At 47.0% G+C, this 20,332-nt stretch overlaps 1 protein-coding gene across 1 annotated transcript in view; it reads left to right on the top strand.

Moving 5' to 3' along the window:
- LOC311232158 (rho GTPase-activating protein 6-like) overlaps window positions 1-18,075 on the top strand; it is a gene marked incomplete at both ends in the record, with an annotated part of 334,242 nt that extends 316,167 nt beyond the window's left edge. Inside the window, 5 exons of the mRNA XM_084318858.1 lie at window positions 9,325-9,504; window positions 14,626-14,717; window positions 16,787-17,040; window positions 17,275-17,358; window positions 17,465-18,075. Of these exons, the coding sequence (XP_084174984.1) occupies window positions 9,325-9,504; window positions 14,626-14,717; window positions 16,787-17,040; window positions 17,275-17,358; window positions 17,465-18,075 (1,221 nt within the window). The remainder of the gene's footprint in view (window positions 1-9,324; window positions 9,505-14,625; window positions 14,718-16,786; window positions 17,041-17,274; window positions 17,359-17,464) is intronic.
- Between the last annotated feature and the right edge of the window lie 2,257 nt (window positions 18,076-20,332).

The following is a 20,332-nucleotide window of genomic DNA, read 5'->3' as shown; positions in this document are numbered from 1 at the left end:
TGGGTTGCATGAACCGGTTGAGAGTCAAACAGGTGGCGCAGCCACGAGACACCATCTCGCTCGACGTGTAATCAACAGTAAATGCATCCCGGTGGCAATGATCAAAAACATGGCCGGGAGCTGGTATATCGCGCAGAAGTTATAAGCGTGGCAGAAATATCCGAAACAGAATAGAATAGGTCCCGCTCCTTCCGAAACGTTAACAGTTAGCAATCTAGCCCGTGGCTATAGTCGTGCAGCAGTACAACAGTCATATACAACATACTTGTCCCCCTCCTCCCCTTATGTCAGATAGCGAGAGAGAAAATAAAAAGATAACTTTCCAGGCGAGGCCTAATGTCAAGTATTCATCCATACTCACATATGTAATAAGATATCAAATGCGACCCCTTTCTGTGTGATAGCCGTAGCAGTATGCTAACGGTCCATCGCTACTACCACGTCAGGATCTGATGAGGCCGGTGTCGGTTCCGCGTTCAGCTCCGGTGGAGCCAGCGTCGGGTCCGCGTCTCGCCCCGGTGAAGCTGGTGTCCGGTCCGCGTCTCGCCCCGGTGGAGCCAGCGTCAGGCCCACGTCTCGCCCTGGTGAAGCCGGTGTCGGGTCCGCGTCTCGCCCCGTTGGAGCCAGCGTCATGCCCGCGTCTCGCCCTGGTGAAGCCGGTGTCGGGTCTGCGTCTCGCCCTGGCGAAACCGGTGTCGAGGTCCCTCTGGGCCGGGTCCTCAGGAAGTCCACGGCGTCCTTGGGCGATGGTAGATGCAGCCTGCCCTCCTTGGTTCGGATGATTAGCCTCGCAGGGAACTGGAGCGATGGTTTAAATCCGCGCTTGTACAGGGGCCCCATGACATCTCGGTATTGTGATCGTTGCTTGACCACCTCGGGGGGATAATCTTCGAAGATAGAGACTGGTTTCCCTCTGTATGTCAGATTCCCTCTCCTCTTGCGAGCTTCCAGGATAATAGTCTCTTTGATCTTGTAGTGATGTAAGCGGGCAATTACGGCCCTAGGCCTGGAGCCTGGTGCTGGTCTGGGTGTTAGCGTCCTGTGGCATCGGTCAAGCTCCGGTGGTGTAGCGAGGACATCTTTCCCCATGATTTCCACCAGGACCTCCGTGAAAAAGACACTGGGACGGTTGCTGTGCAGGGATTCGTCCAGGTCCAGGATGCGTATGTTAGAACGCCGACTACGTGACTCAACATCAATTAGCTTGTTTCTTAGCTTGTCGATGACTATATCCTGAGCTGTGCATCTTACTTCCAGCTCCGCCATCCTATCCGACCACCTATCCATGCCGCCCTCCACGGAGGTCAAGCGTTGGGTATGGTCTGCGATCTCCTGCTGGAAGCCGTCGAGTCTAGACTCGAGCGAGGCAGCAAACATTCTGAACTCCGTGGTGAAGGCCTGTTTGAGCTCCTCCATTAGCTTAGCCATGGTAGCCCCATCCACAGGGGCGGCCTCGCTTCTCAAGATTCGTGCAGTCATCACGCTCGTTATTCTTTTCCTTCTTGGGTCGAAAAGTACAGTCTTAGATACGGATGTTGTATATTAGTGGTTCAATCATCTTGAAAAAAAAAAAAAAAGGCTTTTTAAAGTAAAATAAAAGTTCGGGAGCGGCAGCGTGGCTCAGCGACGTTCACATCCTTCCGACCCGGAACCGGAACTCCCTCCAGTGCATGGTTACTGCCCCCAGCTCGACTTGGGAATGTTCCAGTGCGTGGTTACTGCCCCCAGCTCGACTTGGGAATGTTCCAGTGCATGGTTACTGCCCCCAGCTCGACTTGGGAATGTTCCAGTGCATGGTTACTGCCCCCAGCTCGACTTGGGAATGTTCCAGTGCATGGTTACTGCTCCCAGCTCGACTTGGGAATGTTCCAGTGCATGGTTACTGCTCCCAGCTCGATTTGGGAATGTTCCAGTGCATGGTTACTGCCCCCAGCTCGACTTGGGAATGTTCCAGTGCATGGTTACTGCTCCCAGCTCGACTTGGGAATGTTCCAGTGCATGGTTACTGCTCCCAGCTCGACTTGGGAATGTTCCAGTGCATGGTTACTGCTCCCAGCTCGACTTGGGAATGCTCCAGTGCTACGAAACATGTGATGATTGCAAACGACCGGATGGGAACTGAAAGTCTTTCAGCTTGTGACACATTGCATTGGGCGAGCATCGTATTAATCCCCAAGTCAAATGAGCTGTGCACCAACGGTCTGAATCATGTGATGATTACCAGTGAGTAGACATTGACATATTCTCACTTCACCCAGTTGTTTGTATGGGTGTGATAGTTTTCAACCGGCTGATTCCTCACGCCAGCCACTTTTACAGCTCAGTTTTAGGAAACGCTCCAATATGCTGCGTCGCTTGATAATTACAAGTGAATGGAAATAACCACGAGATTCCCAGCTTTTGATGACTAATGTTGTCTCGTGTAGCCGACGTGGACGTGACAACAGACACATCATATCTAGATGACATGTCTAAAGTTCACAGGTTCTAAATCTGACTGTTGCTCTCACATTGCAAGTGATCCCATTGTTTAAAAAAAATGGAAAAATGGGAATCCAAGGCTTTAATAAAAGGCTAGTTCATAGTAGAACAATAAAGACAAGCTTGGCATGTTTTTATTGTTAAAAACAATAATAGAACATTGTTCTATTATGAACTAGGCTTTTTATTAAAGCTTTTTTACCTTTGGAAGAGTGCCTTGGGTTACCTTTTTATGTTTGTTGATGCGTTTCCCTCCCCTTGGACCAAAGAGCACCTTCATACAGCTTCACTTCTCCAGCGTTTGAACGTCGTAACCCTCCTCTATTTTAGCTGGTGATCCTATTGTTTGCTTTGACCAGAATGCTGTCTCCTAGTAGCTATATTTCACGATTAACGTTTTGTGGAAACACAGATAAAGGCAGGAGTCTGTTCTTTTGACATTGCTGTAAACACATCTAAATACTGTACTCCGTGATGTATCTCAGTATCAAATATTTGAGCTTTGTTCTATTTATTTCTTTTCCTAGCCTTGGGTTGTTGATTGTTCTCAAGTTGATTTGATTTCAACGGAACTGATCCAGCACGGCGTAGAACACAGAACTTATCTGCTATTTGCAGTCAGTGTGCCTCTCTCTCTCTCTCTCTCTCTCTCTCTCTCTCTCTCTCTCTCTCTCTCTCTCTCTCTCTCTCTCTCTCTCTCTCTCTCTCTCTCTCTCTCTCTCTCTCTCTCTCTCTCCCCCCTCTTTCTCTGTCTCTCTCTCTATTACTTTATCTCCATCTATCTCTATCTCTCTGTCTCTCTCTCTCACACACACACCCCTTCTCTCTCGCACACACATCCACACTCTATCTCAAACACACAAAAACGTTCTCTCTCACACACCCACTCCTTCTCTCCCTCTCTCACACCCATCCTCTCTCTCTCTCTCTCTCTCTCTCTCTCTCTCTCTCTCTCTCTCTCTCTCTCTCTCTCTCTCTCTCTCTCTCCCTCTCCCACCCTCCTTTCTTAGAGCAGGGTTGGTGGAGGGATGGGGTGTGAGGGCGGCCATCTTTATCAGTGATCAAGGTTGTGGCTGGGTCTCTGACACACACCACCACACTCCATACACCTGTGTACTTTCCTACTCAAGTGTGTGTGGTGTGTGTGTGTTCAGATGTATGTGTGTGTTCAGATGTGTGTGTGTGTGTGTGTGTGTGTGTGTGTGTGTGCTTCTGTGTTCTGTGTGCGCTAGTGTGTGAGTGTGTTGTGTATACTGTATGCATGTGTGTCCTCCTGTGTGCACTGTATGCATGTGTGTGTGCTAGTGTGTGTATTTGTGTATACTGTATTGTGTGTGTGTGTGTGTGTACGTGTGTGTGTGTGTGTGTGTGTGTGTGTGTGTGTGTGTGTGTGTGTGTGTGTGTGTGTGTGTGTGTGTGTGTGTGTGTGTGTGTGTGTGTATCCGTATCTGAGATCTGGACAGGAAGTGGAGCCATTTCACGCTCTGGGAGGAAAATGACAGATCAACACTCACATGGCGCTCAGGGCCTCTCCTCTGGGACCAGGAGGGCAGCAGGTTACAGAGCTGAGGGACCAGGAGGGCAGCAGGTTACAGAGCTCTGGGACCAGGAGGGCAGCAGGTTACAGGGCTCTGGGACCAGGAGGGCAGCAGGTTACAGGCTCAGGGACCAGGAGGGCAGCAGGTTACAGGGCTCTGGGACCAGGAGGGCAGCAGGTTACAGGGCTCTGGGACCAGGAGGGCAGCAGGTTACAGGGCTCAGGGACCAGGAGGGCAGCAGGTTACAGGGCTCTGGGACCAGGAGGGCAGCAGGTTACAGGGCTCAGGGACAGGAGGGCAGCAGGTTACAGAGCTCAGGGACCAGGAGGGCAGCAGGTTACAGGCTCTGGGACCAGGAGGCAGCAGGTTACAGGGCTGGGACCAGGAGGGCAGCAGGTTACAGGCTCAGGGACCAGAGGGCAGCAGGTTACAGGGCTCTGGGACCAGAGGGCAGCAGGTTACAGGGCTCTGGGACCAGGAGGCAGCAGGTTACAGGGCTCAGGGACCAGGAGGGCAGCAGGTTACAGGGCTCTGGGACCAGGAGGGCAGCAGGTTACAGGGCTCTGGGACCAGGAGGGCAGCAGGTTACAGGCTCAGGGACCAGGAGGGCAGCAGGTTACAGGGCTCAGGGACCAGGAGGGCAGCAGGTTACAGGGCTCAGGGACCAGGAGGGCAGCAGGTTACAGAGCTCTGGGACCAGGAGGCAGCAGGTTACAGAGCTCAGGGACCAGGAGGGCAGCAGGTTACAGGGCTCTGGGACCAGGAGGGCAGCAGGTTACAGAGCTCAGGGACCAGGAGGGCAGCAGGTTACAGGGCTCTGGGACCAGGAGGGCAGCAGGTTACAGGGCTCAGGGACCAGGAGGGCAGCAGGTTACAGGGCTCTGGGACCAGGAGGGCAGCAGGTTACAGGGCTCAGGGACCAGGAGGGCAGCAGGTTACAGAGCTCAGGGACCAGGAGGGCAGCAGGTTACAGGGCTCTGGGACCAGGAGGGCAGCAGGTTACAGGGCTCTGGGACCAGGAGGGCAGCAGGTTACAGGCTCAGGGACCAGGAGGGCAGCAGGTTCCAGGGCTCTGGGACCAGGAGGGCAGCAGGTTACAGGGCTCTGGGACCAGGAGGGCAGCAGGTTACAGGGCTCTGGGACCAGGAGGGCAGCAGGTTACAGGGCTCTGGGACCAGGAGGGCAGCAGGTTACAGGGCTCAGGGACCAGGAGGGCAGCAGGTTACAGAGTGGGCAGGCAGGTTACAGGCTCTGGGACCAGGAGGGCAGCAGGTTACAGGCTCAGGGACCAGGAGGGCAGCAGGTTACAGAGCTCAGGACCAGGAGGGCAGCAGGTTACAGAGATCAGGACCAGGAGGGCAGCAGGTTACAGAGCTCAGGGACCAGGAGGGCAGCAGGTTACAGGGCTCTGGGACCAGGAGGGCAGCAGGTTACAGAGCTCAGGGACCAGGAGGGCAGCAGGTTACAGGGCTCTGGGACCAGGAGGGCAGCAGGTTACAGAGCTCAGGGACCAGGAGGGCAGCAGGTTACAGGGCTCTGGGCCTCCTCCTCTGGGACAGCTGGGTTGGGGAGGAGTGGAGCCCCTGCCAATATTGCAGAGTTTGGCTTAATTGCAGTAATTCTTGAGAGAGAGAGAGAGAGAGAGAGAGAGAGAGAGAGAGAGAGGAGAGAGAGAGAGAGAGAGAGAGAGAGAGAGAGGAGAGAGGGAGGGAAACAGAGACCTCAGAAAAGAAGAGAGAGAAAGGGGGGGGAGAAACAGAGGGAGAGGGAGAGAGAGGGAGAGATAGGGGGAGAGGGAGAGAGAGAGGGGGAGAGAGAGAAGGAGAGGGAGAGAGAGAAGGAAAGAGACAGGAGGAGAGAGGGGGGTAGAGAGAAGGATAGAGAGAGAGAGGGATGATGTAGCTAAATTCAACTTTGCGACATCACCATTACATCCCATCATCTTAGCTCCACCCCCATCATTGTAGCCCCACCCCCATAATATTAGCCCCACCCCCATCATCTTAGCTCCACTCCCAACCACCACAAGGCCATCCGTCACGGCCCTGTTTTAACCCTCTTCTGTTTATTCGTTTGACGGTTTTAGCGGGAGAAGAGGAAAGGGAGATGAAGGGTGAGAGGAAGGAAGGGAGAGTCCTGACGGAGAGAGGAAACAGGGACAGTAGGGCCGCATAGTCTCACCAAAAATAAAAAAAATATGACTTGTCCTGATTCAGAGCGCCCGGCTATTTCTGCGCTCAGAGGTACCAGGAGTCAGTGAGGAGAGAGATGAAGTGGACAAAAGATGTTGAAATAATGGTTGAGTTTTACCGCTCAAACCCAGTGAGGTTAAATATAGAGGAGAAACTGGGAATAACATCATGCTTTTTTTGGTCACACGTTTATATTTTTTATTCAAATATATATTATTTATAATATATAATTTATATAAAATACAATATCATATAAACATTTATAACCAGTGATTTAGTGTCTCAGACAGCGTTTCCTTTTGTTTAGCGATTAGGGTGGTCGCTAAATGGCCAAGCTGCAATGAAGAATATCGCTATCGAATATCTAAATCTGTGGCCACAAAATTATAATTTTTTTAAACATCTCTATTTTAGATTAGGTGGAGGTTAGCCCTTTCACTACCACACTGCCAACTGGTTAACCCTTTCACTGCCACACGACAAAGGGTTAACCATTTCACTACCACACTACAGACGTCTGTTAAAGGATAACTCCACTATTTTGGGAAATTAGCTTATTTAACATCTTCCCTGGAGTTAGACAAGAAGATGCATACCTTTTTTGTCTCTGTGCGTGCATTTTAGCTTTGGGAATAGATGCTCCGTTAGCATAGCTTAGCTTCATCACTGGAAGTGAGGCAGGACAGTAGCCTTACAGTGCCTTACAGTGTATTGCAAGGTCTGACATTGACCAAACTTGATATGCATGACCTTGGTGGGCTCTAGGTCAACTCCTGAAAAGGGGGTCAATGTCAGACTTTGCAATCAAAAGTTAGGGGGCTAATAACCCTTGCCATAATTTCAGTGCGCCCCTAACTTTTGATTGCAAGGTCTGACATTGACCCCCTTTTCAGGAGTTGACCTAGAGCCCACCAAGGTCATGCATATCAAGTTTGGTCAATGTCAGACCTTGCAATACACTGTAAGGCACTGTAAGGCTACTGTCCTGCCTCACTTCCAGTGATGAAGCTAAGCTATGCTAACGGAGCATCTATTCCCAAAGCTAAAATGCACGCACAGAGACAAAAAAGGTATGCATCTTCTTGTCTAACTCCAGGGAAGATGTTAAATAAGCTAATTTCCCAAAATAGTGGAGTTATCCTTTAACCGTCTGCAGTGTGGTAGTGAAAGGGTTAACCTTCTGTAGTGTGGTAGTGAAAGGGTTATGGTTAACACTTTCAGAGCCGGCCGTGTTTTCCTTTTTTTTTTTTTTTTTTTTTTTTTTTGCGTTTATCGCTTTTCTGGTCAAGCATGACCGACAGAAACAGGTTGAAATGGGATGTAGAGCAGGGGAAGACATTCTGAGAAATGACGGCGGGTCCGGGAATCGAACTTGTGTCCCCCAGATCCGCGACGAGCACGGTTTTCCCCGACGCAGAAATAGCACCGAGATATGCGGTGAGCTACGGGAGCTCCCCCCGTGTTTTCCTTTTTACCCCCTTGAATGCCCAGCAAACACTTCAATGTTAGCGTTAATATCGCCTAATCTATGTTTTAAATTATGGCTATGTGTCTAATCTGCCCGTCGCTTATCAATGACTCATTTTCCAGTCAACATTGTCGAAGCGGATTGTTTTTTTATCGGTTAATTTCCGTTTTATAGCATTTTGAAAAGCCCTCGTTTTCAGGGAAAATAAAAAGAATCCGTGATAAACGCCCTGTACTGGAATATTATAGAACGTTGTAATTTTTCGGCCTATTTATGAATCGTTTTCAAATAAACGCTAGATTATCGATAGTATATGTGTACGTATGCACGCTGGTGCCGCGAGCTGAAAATCGATTCTCTTAGTTCCTGATCGCTCGCACAGTCAAACAGCCATATCACATATAGGGGAAAAGCTTATATCTCCGTGAAAACAGGTCTGATTATCCTAAGACTGGTAAAATAGATTCCTTACCTGAGATCAGATGGTATCCAAAAAGATTATTCCAATTCCTGATCGCCATTCCAAAAATCTATCCTTTTATTGATCCAATGCTACGTACTGTAAAGACATATTACACGCTGTTCTGAGGGTCCACAATGAATCTGATCGGCTCCGGTTACATGCGTGAGAAGTAAAATGTGGATTCCGGAGTTTTTTTCTCATCCATTTTCATTGAGTCCATTCCAAAAGGGTGCATTACCATCTGGGAGATGATAGGGGGCGCTTTTTTCACATCTGAGCGCCTGGTGGGGCTGGTTTACCAACGGGAGACTCGGTTGATAAAATATGAATTCAGATCGCTAATAAAAAAAATGTCACGCTAATTATCGTGGTGGGCATTCAGGGGGCGGGCTGCTAACATGTGTTATGTCGTGGTGGGCATTCAAAGTGTTAAGGTAAAAGGGTTATGTTTCTAAACAACTTTTTAGGTGACAATTATTATTGCAACGTGGAAGAAAGACACGCAGCACTGGAACAGACAGTTAAAGTCAATGGCGAGACTAAAAAGGATTTCAATGATATACACACCTTTTATTGACAGACTGTAAAATAAAGACGTGTATTCATCTTTTCCACATGGAACAGCCCACCACTAGCCTACTCCTCTATTCAAATTCCATTTTATATGCCATCAAACTGCCACACAGTTACTGTGAAATGTGTTTCACCACAGAACCACAAAATGTAGTTAAACTAGCAATTGAATGACATGTACACAGATTGATTGATTGATTGAAAATGTTATTAACGGATTGCAGAATGGGTACAATACAGTACGACTCAATACACACAATTGTTAAGAGGATGCAGACCAGAGAAAGACTTTCGTCTTGTTTACATCAGGGTCCCCCATTTTCAATTCATGATAACATTTATGACATACACGACATACAGATATATACAATACTGTTACATCATTGGGGGGGGGGGGGGTTTGGACATTTACAGGGGCCAGTTTCCAATTGCAGCCTCCCGTAGGTACTCTTTTAGAGCGGTTTTGAAGGTGGATAGGGACTCACATTACTTTACGGCTGAGGGTATAGGGCGTTCCAGTACCACTAGTTAACCACTACATAACCAGACGCTACCCTGCGGTTGTATTTATTTACGTGTGTGTTTATGCATCCATTCATGTGTTTCCAGATGACGGGGAACAAGATGACCCCTCTGAACCTGGCCACCATCTTTGGGCCGAACCTGCTGCACAAGCAGAAGAGCTCCGACAAGGAGTTCAGCGTCCAGAGCTCCGCGCGGGCGGAGGAGAGCACGGCCGTGATCGCCGCACTGCAGAACATGATCGCCAGCTACCAGACCCTCTTCATGGTCAGTTCTCTCTCTCTCTCTCTCTCTCTCTCTCTCTCTCTCTCTCTCTCTCTCTCTCTCTCTCTCTCTCTCTCTCTCTTTCTCTCAATCTCTCTCTCTTTCTCTACATCTCTCTCTTTCTCTCTCTCTTTCTCTCCATCTCTTTCCCTCTCTTCCTCTCTCTCTCTTTCTCCCTCTCTCTCTCTCCCTCTATCTCTCTCTTTCTCTACATCTCTCTTTCTCTCCCTCTCTCTATATTTCTCTCTCTCTCTCTCTTTCTCTCCATATCTCGCTCGCTCTCTCTCTCTCTCCCTCCCTCTCGTTATCTCTCTTTATCTCCATATCTCTCTTTCTCTCTCTTTCTCGCTCTCTCTTTCTATATCTCTCTCTTTCTCTCCATCTCTCTCTTTCTCTCCATTTCTTTCTCTTTCTCTCCATCTCTCTCTCTCTCTCTATCTCTCTCTCTCTCTCTCTCTCTCTCTCTATCTCTCTCTCTCTCTGTGCGCGTGTGTGTAAGACATTCTCTCTCAATGTTTAAGTAAGATAATCCTCCTGGCTTAGCGGACAATGAGTTTTACCAAATGGAAACACACCTCTGCCAGGGAGGGAGAGAGAGAGAGAGAGGGGGGGGGATTTAGAGGGAACTAGAGGGTACTGGAGGTCATGATCGAACACACACAGAGAGCATTTCCTCACTGTTCTCAATTGGGAGGACAATAACAAGACACACGGGGCAGAAACAATGAGAAACATTTCTGTTAAATGTTTCAATTGCGAAAGAGAGAGAAGGAGAGAGAGAGAGAGAGAGAGATAGAGAGAGACTTGTGATGTTCTTTAATGAAATGTCTCACTTGAAAACCAGGCAGAGAGAGATAGAGAGAGAGAGAGAGAGAGACAGAGAGACAGAGAGAGACAGAGAGAAGGAGAGAGAGAGAGAGAGAGAGAGAGAGAGAGAGAGAGTGTACATTACACGTTGAGCTTCACATCAGAGAGAGTCTGAGCTGTTGCCAGGTCGAGCCCCCGACTTCAGTCTAAATACTTATTCCAACTCACTTGAAAACACATTGAATCTCTTTGTAGTGAGTGAAGCGCCCGGGGCCGGCGGCGCCAGCGACGGCACAGTGTCCCGAAGCGACAAAACACCAAAGCCCTTGTCCGCTAGCGTGGACAAACTCTGTCTTGAGTACCGTCGGATTACAAGGAAAGCTAGCGGGTTCTTTTCGGTTAATGACAACATTCATTTTATCATCATATACGAGGGATTTTCGTCAAAGCAAATGTGTTTCAGGAAAACTAAGGTACTTTCCGTGTGGCAAATCTTATTTGTGAAGCATGAGAGAAAATGGAAAACATTTTGTATTTGTTTATCTAACCAAAAACAAATTCAAGAGTTTTATTTGTCACATACATACATACACGAGACATGCAGTGAAATGTAGGTGGCCATGCCCGCCTCGATTGTGCAAAAATACAAATAATAAAATAGAATAATAAAATAGAATAGACAATAAAATAGACATGTAGTAGACATGATAAAAAAATAAAGTAATAAGAATAAAATACAATGCTAAGGTTAAGAAGTGACCTTTTTGTAGTGTATTTGTCTGAGTCTCTCTGTTTTTGCTGCATGAATGCGGAGGCGCTTGCCTGACCGCAGCAGCTTGAACATACTGTTGCTGGGGTGATGAGGATCCTTCATTATTCTGCAGGCTCTGGATCGGCACCTACTGGTGTACAGGTCCTGCAGGGGTGGTAGTGCGATACCCGTAGTACGCTCTGCTGAGCGCACTACTCTCTGTAGAGCCTTCCTGTCCTGGGCAGTGCAGTTGCCGAACCAGGCAGTGATGTTCCCAGTCAGGATGCTCTCTACAGCCCCGGAGTAGAAGGACTGGAGTATCTTCCCTGCTACTCTGAATTTCCTGAGTTGTCTCAGGTCGTAGAGGCGCTGCTTCGCCTTTTTTACCACAGTGTCTGTATGTGTTGACCATGTCAGGTCCTCTGTGATGTGGACTCCCAGGTACTTAAAAACTGCTCACCCTGTCCATGATAGTCCCATTAATCCCATGAATCCATAATCAAATTAATCATTAATCAAATCCACGATCAGCTCCTTGGATTTACCAATGTTCAGGAGTAGGCTGTTATTCCGGCACCAGCGTGCCAGCACATCAACCTCCTCCCATTAGGCCTTCTCATCATTGTTAGAGATCAGGCCCACCACCACTGTGTCGTCCGCAAACTTCACTATGGAGTTGGAGCTGAACCTGGCCACACAGTCATGTGTGTACAGCAGATACAGCAGGGGGCTGAGAACACAGCCCTGGGGGGACCCGATGCTCAGGGTGATGGATTTGGAGGTGTGTCCACTGTCCACCCACCCTAAATATTTCTTCTTATCAAACATCATGGTAGATTTACTGGACAACCAAATATCAAATGCTCAGAGTAACTCAAGTTCACTAAAAAGTCTAAAAAGACAACTTTCCTGAACTTGCAAACTTCCAAAAATCTTTGGAAACCCAGAAAGAACATTATTTTCTCCCTGGATTTTGCCATTGACGTTTTAGTATTGATGTGACAAGAATCAAATGGCATTATGAACCCCTCTCTCTCTGTCTGCCTCTCTCTCTCACCACCTCTCTATCCTTCCCTCTTTCACTATCTTCCCCCCTCTATCTCTCTCTCACACACACTCTCTCTCACACAGACACACACACACACACACACACACACACACACACACACACACACGCACACACACACACATACACACACACACGCACACACATTACCCCCCCCCCCCCCCCCCCCCCCCCCCCCCTGCTCTCTGGTATCCTCAGCAGGGTAGAGAGACATTAGAAGCTGGTCGTCTGAGTCATGAAACATCATGTCTCACTGTCTCAGTGTCTTGTAGTCCACCGCAGCAGTTTCCTGAGGCTACATTCCTGTCATAAGCCAATAAAGATATTCTTTGTATTAATGGTCCTCTGTGGAGGATACTGGTGTAGGATACTGGTGTCTCTGTGGAGGATACTGGTGTCTCTGTGGAGGATACTGGTGGAGGATACTGGTGTCTCTGTGGAGGATACTGGTGTCTCTGTGGAGGATACTGGTGGAGGATACTGGTGTCTCTGTGGAGGATACTGGTGTCTCTGTGGAGGATACTGGTGTCTCTGTGGAGGATACTGGTGGAGGATACTGGTGTCTCTGTGGAGGATACTGGTGTCTCTGTGGAGGATACTGGTGGAGGATACTGGTGTCTCTGTGGAGGATACTGGTGTCTCTGTGGAGGATACTGGTGGAGGATACTGGTGTCTCTGTGGAGGATACTGGTGTCTCTGTGGAGGATACTGGTGTCTCTGTGGAGGATACTGCGCCTCTCAGATCTAGTTGACAGAAGCATCCATTCTCCAAGCCTGTTGACACCAGGATAGAGAAGCAGAGGGGATGCGGGCAACTAAGAGTGTGTGTTGCTAAAAAGATCACCAAATTAGAATGGTTTTGGATCGACCTACAGTCGTACAGATGATGTATGTATCTGTTAAGATGATCTGTTATGATATTGTGTGTATGAGACTAAAGAGAAGTGGATGCTTTGGTAAGCGCTGCCCCCTAGTGCTTAACCATCGTCATGACATGGTTAAAGGCAGAGCAAGAGGGCTCTACAGAGGGTGGTGAAGGTGGCAGGCAGGATCGTCGGGACTCCTCTACCAAACATCACCTCCGTCTTCACCTCCCGCTGCCTCCACCGCTCCAAGTATATCATCAAGGACCAGTCTCACCCAGCACATCACCTCTTTCAGCTCCTTCCCTCAGGGAGGAGATATCGGTCCATACATGCTAAGAGCTCAAGATTTATTAACAGCTTTTTCCCCCAAGCAGTCAGACTGCTAAACTCTCGTTGACTGTCCCCTCACGTGCACCATGCACCTTACCTGGACTTGATAACTATTATGTTTACTGCTCATCATGCACTTTAAAATATTTCTATTATATGTACAGTGTTACATGTATGGTTGTACTACGGTCATGTGGGAGCTCCCCTGAAATTTTGTTGTATACTTTGTGTGCAATGACAATTAAATGTCTATTCTACATGCACATGGCTGTCACCGATCCATTCTAGTGCGCAGGGACAGCATAGCGGCACGAGACGGTGGACCAAACGTATCGGCATTAATACATTACACTGTAAAAAAAATCATAAGCTGTCTTGACTTGTATTTTCAAGTAAACTTGGAAAGCATTGTCCTTGGAACACAGACATAGGGGACATTACCCAATAGTCCTAGAGACGGGCAGATTTAATGCCACCCCAGAGGAGGACAGACTTTGTTTGTTAGGGGAAATTGATAATGAGGTTAACTTTTTGTTTTACTGTCCTGTTTACGAGGGTGTAAAAGGTACTTTTTTAGTAAAATGTCCTCCATTTATGTTGATTTTCTTGAGCAGGATGAATATGAACAACTTGAGTTGTGCTTCAGGGAGGGAACATTTTTTGTAAGATTTTATTTGTCAAGCTTGGGAGAGAAGGCAGAAAACCTTTACTGTTTAAGACCAAGCTGTAATCTGTATTTAATTTATGTAATATGTATTTATATCTGTATACAGACATGCAATGTGTAATGTGATAATGGAACACTGCAACAGTATTCTTTGTGTCTTATAAATCCATGAGGGTTGGGCACTTTGTGTGCATGACACGAAAATGAAAGAATCAATCAATCAAAATAGGAGTGATGTAAACATTATATTTGACGACAAATATAGTAATATATTATATATATATTATATAGTATAATATAGTTGTTTCAACAACAAAAAAAAAAAAAAAATGCAGAAAGGTTACTTGAAAACATAAATTGAGACAGCAGCGTTTTGTTGGTTAGTTCTCTATGCATGACTAAGTGTGTTTTGTTGATCTATTTATTGTATATCTCTTTGTTTTCTTTCTTTCTTTCTTGTTTTCTCTCTCTTTCTTTCTTCCTTTCTTCCTCTCTTTCTTTTTCCCACCATTGAAGTCATCAGTTTCTCTTCGTAGGACCAACATTTTAACAGTACATCGTCATGACATTTTTTATTATAGATCGTAAGAGTTTTTAATACAGGTTTATTTCTACATTGTTGTTGTTGTTTGAGTAGGTTCCTCCAGAGCTTCAGAACGAGGTGTTGATGAGCCTCTTGGAGACAGATCCAGACGTGGTGGATTATCTGCTGAGAAGGAAAGCCTCACAGTGAGTCATAGAGACAAACACAGCCGTTTTTAAACCCTTTATTTAAAGGTGATAAAAAATAAATGGTAAATGACTGCATTTATATAGCAGCTTTTTCCAAAGCACTTTACAATTTGTTCCTCACATTTGACCCATTCACTCACACATTCACACACCGACGGTGGAGGCGACCATGCAAGGTGCCAACCTGCTCATCGGGAGCAGTTAGGGGTTAAGTGTCTTGCTCAAGGACACTTTCGACACGCTGCCCGGGAGGAGCGGGAATCGAACCGGGAACCTCCGGATTACCAGACGACTGCTCTACCTACCGAGCCACTGTCACCCCCACGTGATATAGATATGATAAGATAAGATAAGATATTCCTTTATTGATTCCCTTGGGGAAATCCGGGCGTCATAGCAGGAGGGGGACAGGTATGGGCAGGGTAATAATAGAAAGACATAAATATAGGCAATAAGATGTCATCTGAATATAATAATATTTATTTATTTAACCTTTATTTGAGAAAGATAAACAGTGTAAACAATATTATTGACTCTGAATATAAAGATATCAGGAGAATAAAGATGCAGTATACACAAGGTACCCTAACTGGCATGACGTTGTAGTCTGTGCAGTTTTGGTGGTTAAGAAACTTTGTGTAGAGAGATTTTTACGTTATCATTTAATAATAATAATAAAAAAAAAAGTAAACCACAGAGCTCTTAGAAAGGTGTGGAATAAAAGTATTGCTTTTACCCCCGAAATAATATTTATTAATGAATGTATAATTTAAAAGATTTCAATGTTGTTGTTGTTTACATGTATCCCCTCCCTACTTTCCCCCACATGGAATGCACCTGATTGGATGAATGACGAATGATGAATGGTGCTCTACCGCGGTATCTAGCAGTTAAATGTTATCTATAGCATCTGCAGGTATGTGCGATCTTCACACATGGAATGACGACCATGTAGACATAATAGGGCTGAGCCCAAACGTTCGATCGTTCGAACCTTCGTCCGTTACGTTGGCATTCGAATTCTAAATCAACATTTGAATTTTTTATTTTTAATAAAAAAAGATTTGTTTTATTTTTTATTTATATATATATTTTTTATTCATTCTGTTTAAACCAATGGGGTTTTTCTTCACAGTTGCAGATAAAGATTAGGCTACACTAATATTATAGTATTAAAACTGATGAGTTATATTCATTAAAGAAAGTTGATTTAATTGGGGTGGGGCTTTTCCCTGGGCTGGGTCTGGGGCTGGAAAGTTGATTTAATTAATAATAAAAAAAAATACTGATTTAATCAGATTAATCACTTTATTCAAATTGAGGATTTAGTTTGAGGATATTTATAAAAAAAAATAAAAAGTGAAATAAATTTTTTAAATATTTTTTTAATTAAAAGCGAAGGTTCGAACGTCCGTTCGAAAAACACTGACAAAATTCGAATCCCAAAAACAGGCTTCAGGGACAGTCTTAAGACATAACCACACACACAAGTTGGCTCACTGGCTATTCTGAGCGAGGTTCATTGACCGGTGTCGCCGGCAGTTGCGGAGATGTTCCATTCTGAAGTGTCACAGAGAGGCTTGCTCTTCTAGCCAATCAGAGGAGCTCATGGAGGAAATTTCGTTTTCGAATAAGCACTTTTAGTGGTTGAGTCTACGTGGTCCTCGTTCGACACGGTCCAGCGGTGCGTACCATGTAGACTCAACCGTTACATGTTGTACTTATTCCAATGGGAGTCCCTTTGAGCTTCTCAGTGGGTTAGAAGTAGGAGCCTCGCAAGGAAACGTTAGAGTGGAATATCTCTGCAAATCCAAACAAAGCGCTCGTACATATTGTAGCTTTAATGTTGCTTGAAGATATTCTACTTTTCTTCAAGTGAGCCCTGACTGCATCACACAAATACTTCCTCCCTCTCTCTCTCTCTCTCTCTCTCTCTCTCTCTCTCTCTCTCTCTCTCTCTCTCTCTCTCTCTCTCTCTCTCTCTCTCTCTCTCTCTCTCTCTAACTCTCTCTCTCTCTCTCTAACTCTCTCTCTCTCTCTCTCTCTCTCTCTCTCTCCCCCCCCAGGAGTCCGGAGCTGTCTCGCCCAGAGGAGGAGTCTTTCTCCCCAAGCGAGCGTCGCTCCTCCAGCGACTCCAACAAGGCCTCCAGCGGGGAGGTCTCCCCCTACGACAACAACTCCCCTGTCATGAGCGAGCGGCGAGGACCACCGGACAGCCCCGGGAGCGAGCGGCTCTTCCGCGTCCCGGAGCAGTACACCCTGGTGGGGCAGGTGGCCGGCCGGGGCAGGGAGCCTGGAGCTAACACCTGGGGCTCCAAAGGTGAGGCTAGGAGTGTGCGTGCGTGTGTGTGTGTGTGTGTGCGTGTGCGTGTGTGTGTGTGTGCATGAGATCATGATAGTGATGATGATGATAAGGGTGATGATGTGGAGGAGGATGATAAGGATGATGATGATGATGGTGATGAGGAGGATGATGATGATGATGATGATGGTGATGAGGAGGATGATGATGGTGATGATGATGTTTTTAATCTTTTGATTCTGGTTCTACCAGATACTATATCAGGGGAGCATGTCAACATCTGGGGCGCTTGGCACACGACTCTGAAACCAGCTCTCAAGGACCAATCATACACAGGTAAAAAAAATATGAAATGTACTCACATTAGTTTATTGGTTTCACGACATGTTGTGATAATAGAATATGATAAACACTGGACTGAACTAAATACTTTGGTGTCCAGGTTCCCATGGCAACATGTCGGAGGGAAGCTCCCGCAGTTCGCAGGAGGGGCTCGACGGTCTCCACGGCGACCCCAGACAGCAGCAGGCGGTGCGATGGACTCAGACGTCGTCGGGCGTGGCCGAGTGCAGGCCACACCCCCCTGTGACGCGTGTGTGCTCCACGCCCTACGGGGACGCGGGCCGGCCGCGCCTGCAGCTCAGCCTCAACCCGTCGCACCCCAACAGCCAATCGCTGGGCGGGATCGGCAGCGGGGAGGACCTCCCGCCGGGAGGCGGACACGCACTTAGCCCTACGCCCAGGGCTCGCGGGGCGGCACACGGTGACGACGGTAAAGCGACTCCCCTTAGTGGCGGTCGCCCCCCGCCCCCTTACGACACCCAGCACAGACGTGCTAGCTCCCCCCCTTCGCAACCCGCCGCGCTCTCACCTCAGCGGCCCCACCTGCAGGATGGGAGGCCAAACGCAGTGCAGAATAACTCGGCCTCCCCGACGGAGGCTCCGCCGGAGCCGATGACCCCGGAGTGGCAGGACTGGCAGAGGGACCGGTGGCAGATCTGGCAACTGTTGTCGTCGGACAATGCAGACACCCTCCCCGAGACGCTGGTGTGAAGCGAGTCGGGACGCGATTCTCCACCGGATCTCCTTGTTCTGTAAAGAGTAAAACAGTGCCAAACCCATGGTTGATGTACTGCAGAAGCCAACCATAGGCTCCACACCCCTCCCTCTACAGTTAGTCGTCATACTCTCCGTCGACAGTTAGTCGTCATACTCTCCGTCGACAGTTAGTCGTCATACTCTCCGCCATCAGTTAGTCGTCATACTCTCTGTCGACAGTTAGTTGTCATTATTGTCTGTCGACAGTTAATCGCCATACTCTCCGCCATCAGTTAGTCGTCATACTCTCCGCCATCAGTTAGTCGTCATACTCTCCGCCATCAGTTAGTCGTCATACTCTCCGCCATCAGTTAGTCGTCATACTCTCCGCCATCAGTTAGTCGTCATATTGTCTGTCGACAGTTAGTCATCATATTCTCCATCAACAGTTAGTCATCACACTCTCTGTCGACAGTTAGTCATCATATTGTCTGTCGACAGTTAGTCATCATATTGTCTGTCGACAGTTAGTCATCATATTCTCCATCAACAGTTAGTCATCATATTTTTCATCAACAGTTAGTGATCATATTTTCCATCAACAGTTAGTCATCATATTTTCCATCAACAGTTAGTCATCATATTTTCCATCAACAGTTAGTCATCATATTGTCTGTCAACAGTTAGTCATCATACTCTCTCTCCATCCATCCAGCCATCTCGCCTTCCCTCCTCTGACCCATTAATTGACCCGCCTTTCACACATTTATTCTGTTCATCCAACCATTGCTTCTATCTCCCATCCATCCATCCATCCATCTGTCCGTCTGTCCATTCATTAATGCTGCCATCCATCCATCCATCCTTCCCTCCATCCATCCATTCCAGCATGTCTTCCTGTCCCGTGTCTCTCGTCCCGTCTCTGCCTCCGGGCTCCGTGGCGTTGTTTACTCCTGCAGCTGCTGCCTCCTCCTCACACACAGACATGTCCGTTCAAGAGCCACTAGTGTTTCTCCTTCGCGATAGAACTGCAATCGATGAAAAGAGAAAAAGAAAGTGCTCACCTTCGCAGCCTGTGTTTCCTCCGCAACTCCCTTCACTTTCTTTTGTTGAATGCATGAATTTTTTTTAAACTGCCTGCCAAAAATACCTCAGAAATGATGTTAAACGAAACCTATTGATTTTTACATTTCCAAGATATAGGAAAGAACAAAAAAAATAACGAATTGAGAGTTGGTTTGGAGAGCATTTGATCTTGTGTTTCTTCTGTCCAGACACTAACTAGTACGTATTAGTGATTGCTGCTAAATGTTGTTTTCCGCGCTCCGCTATCGTAGCTCGGCGACATCCGCGTCGAGATCGGATGGAGAGTTACGTTCGAGGTCAAAAGATGTTAAGACAGACCTTTTTTTTTCAACAGTTTGTATATATTCAAATATAAATGTCAATTCAAAATGTAAAGTAAATACATGACCTACCTAAAAGTAACTCAATCCATTAATAGGCAGTCTAAATATCAGTGGTTATGTTGGACAGTTGCTGATTTGTTTTTATTTCTGTTGAATGTAAGAATGCCTCACCTCTGTTAAAATGCTTGGCCATACATGTAGAGGTATAATCTATAATACTGCCAAACACTGACCTCTAGAGGTAGAGTCGGTAATGCTGCCAAACACTGACCTCTAGAGGTAGAGTCGGTAACGCTGCCAAACACTGACCTCTAGAGGTAGAGTCGGTAACGCTGCCAAACACTGACCTCTAGAGGTAGAGTCGGTAACGCTGCCAAACACTGACCTCTAGAGGTAGAGTCGGTAATGCTGCCAAACACTGACCTCTAGAGGTAGAGTCGGTAATGCTGCCAAACACTGACCTCTAGAGGTAGAGTTGGTAATGCTGTCAAACACTGACCTCTAGGCAAAAGAGCCCTGTTTGATGTTGCACTTTGTTTCTGTTTTGGTGTGATGTGTGGGTTGTAGTTGAGTGGGGATAAGGGGGGGAGGGGTTGCTACTGTATTACCGGCCACGCCTAAGGTTCTGGAGATGTCTGGAGAAATTCACAATAGAATTCATTCAAACCTTTATTTATTCTCGGAAAGGACAATTGAGGTCACCCTCGTTTTCAATGCCGTCGAGATAATAAGCTACTAATCTCCAACCCACACAATCAGACCAAAAATGTATAAATAGACAATAGTGCAATACCTAGAGGTCGCTGTTTGATTACAGATTCCTCCTTTAAAGCACTCTAGTCTGTAGGTGATTTTGTGAAAAT

This window comes from Notolepis coatsorum (assembly GCF_963971535.1).
Source record: "Notolepis coatsorum genome assembly, chromosome: 1".
Lineage (NCBI taxonomy): Eukaryota > Metazoa > Chordata > Actinopteri > Aulopiformes > Paralepididae > Notolepis > Notolepis coatsorum.
The sequence above is the reverse complement of the archived record's forward strand: the minus strand, read 5'-3'. Positions and strand labels throughout refer to the sequence as shown.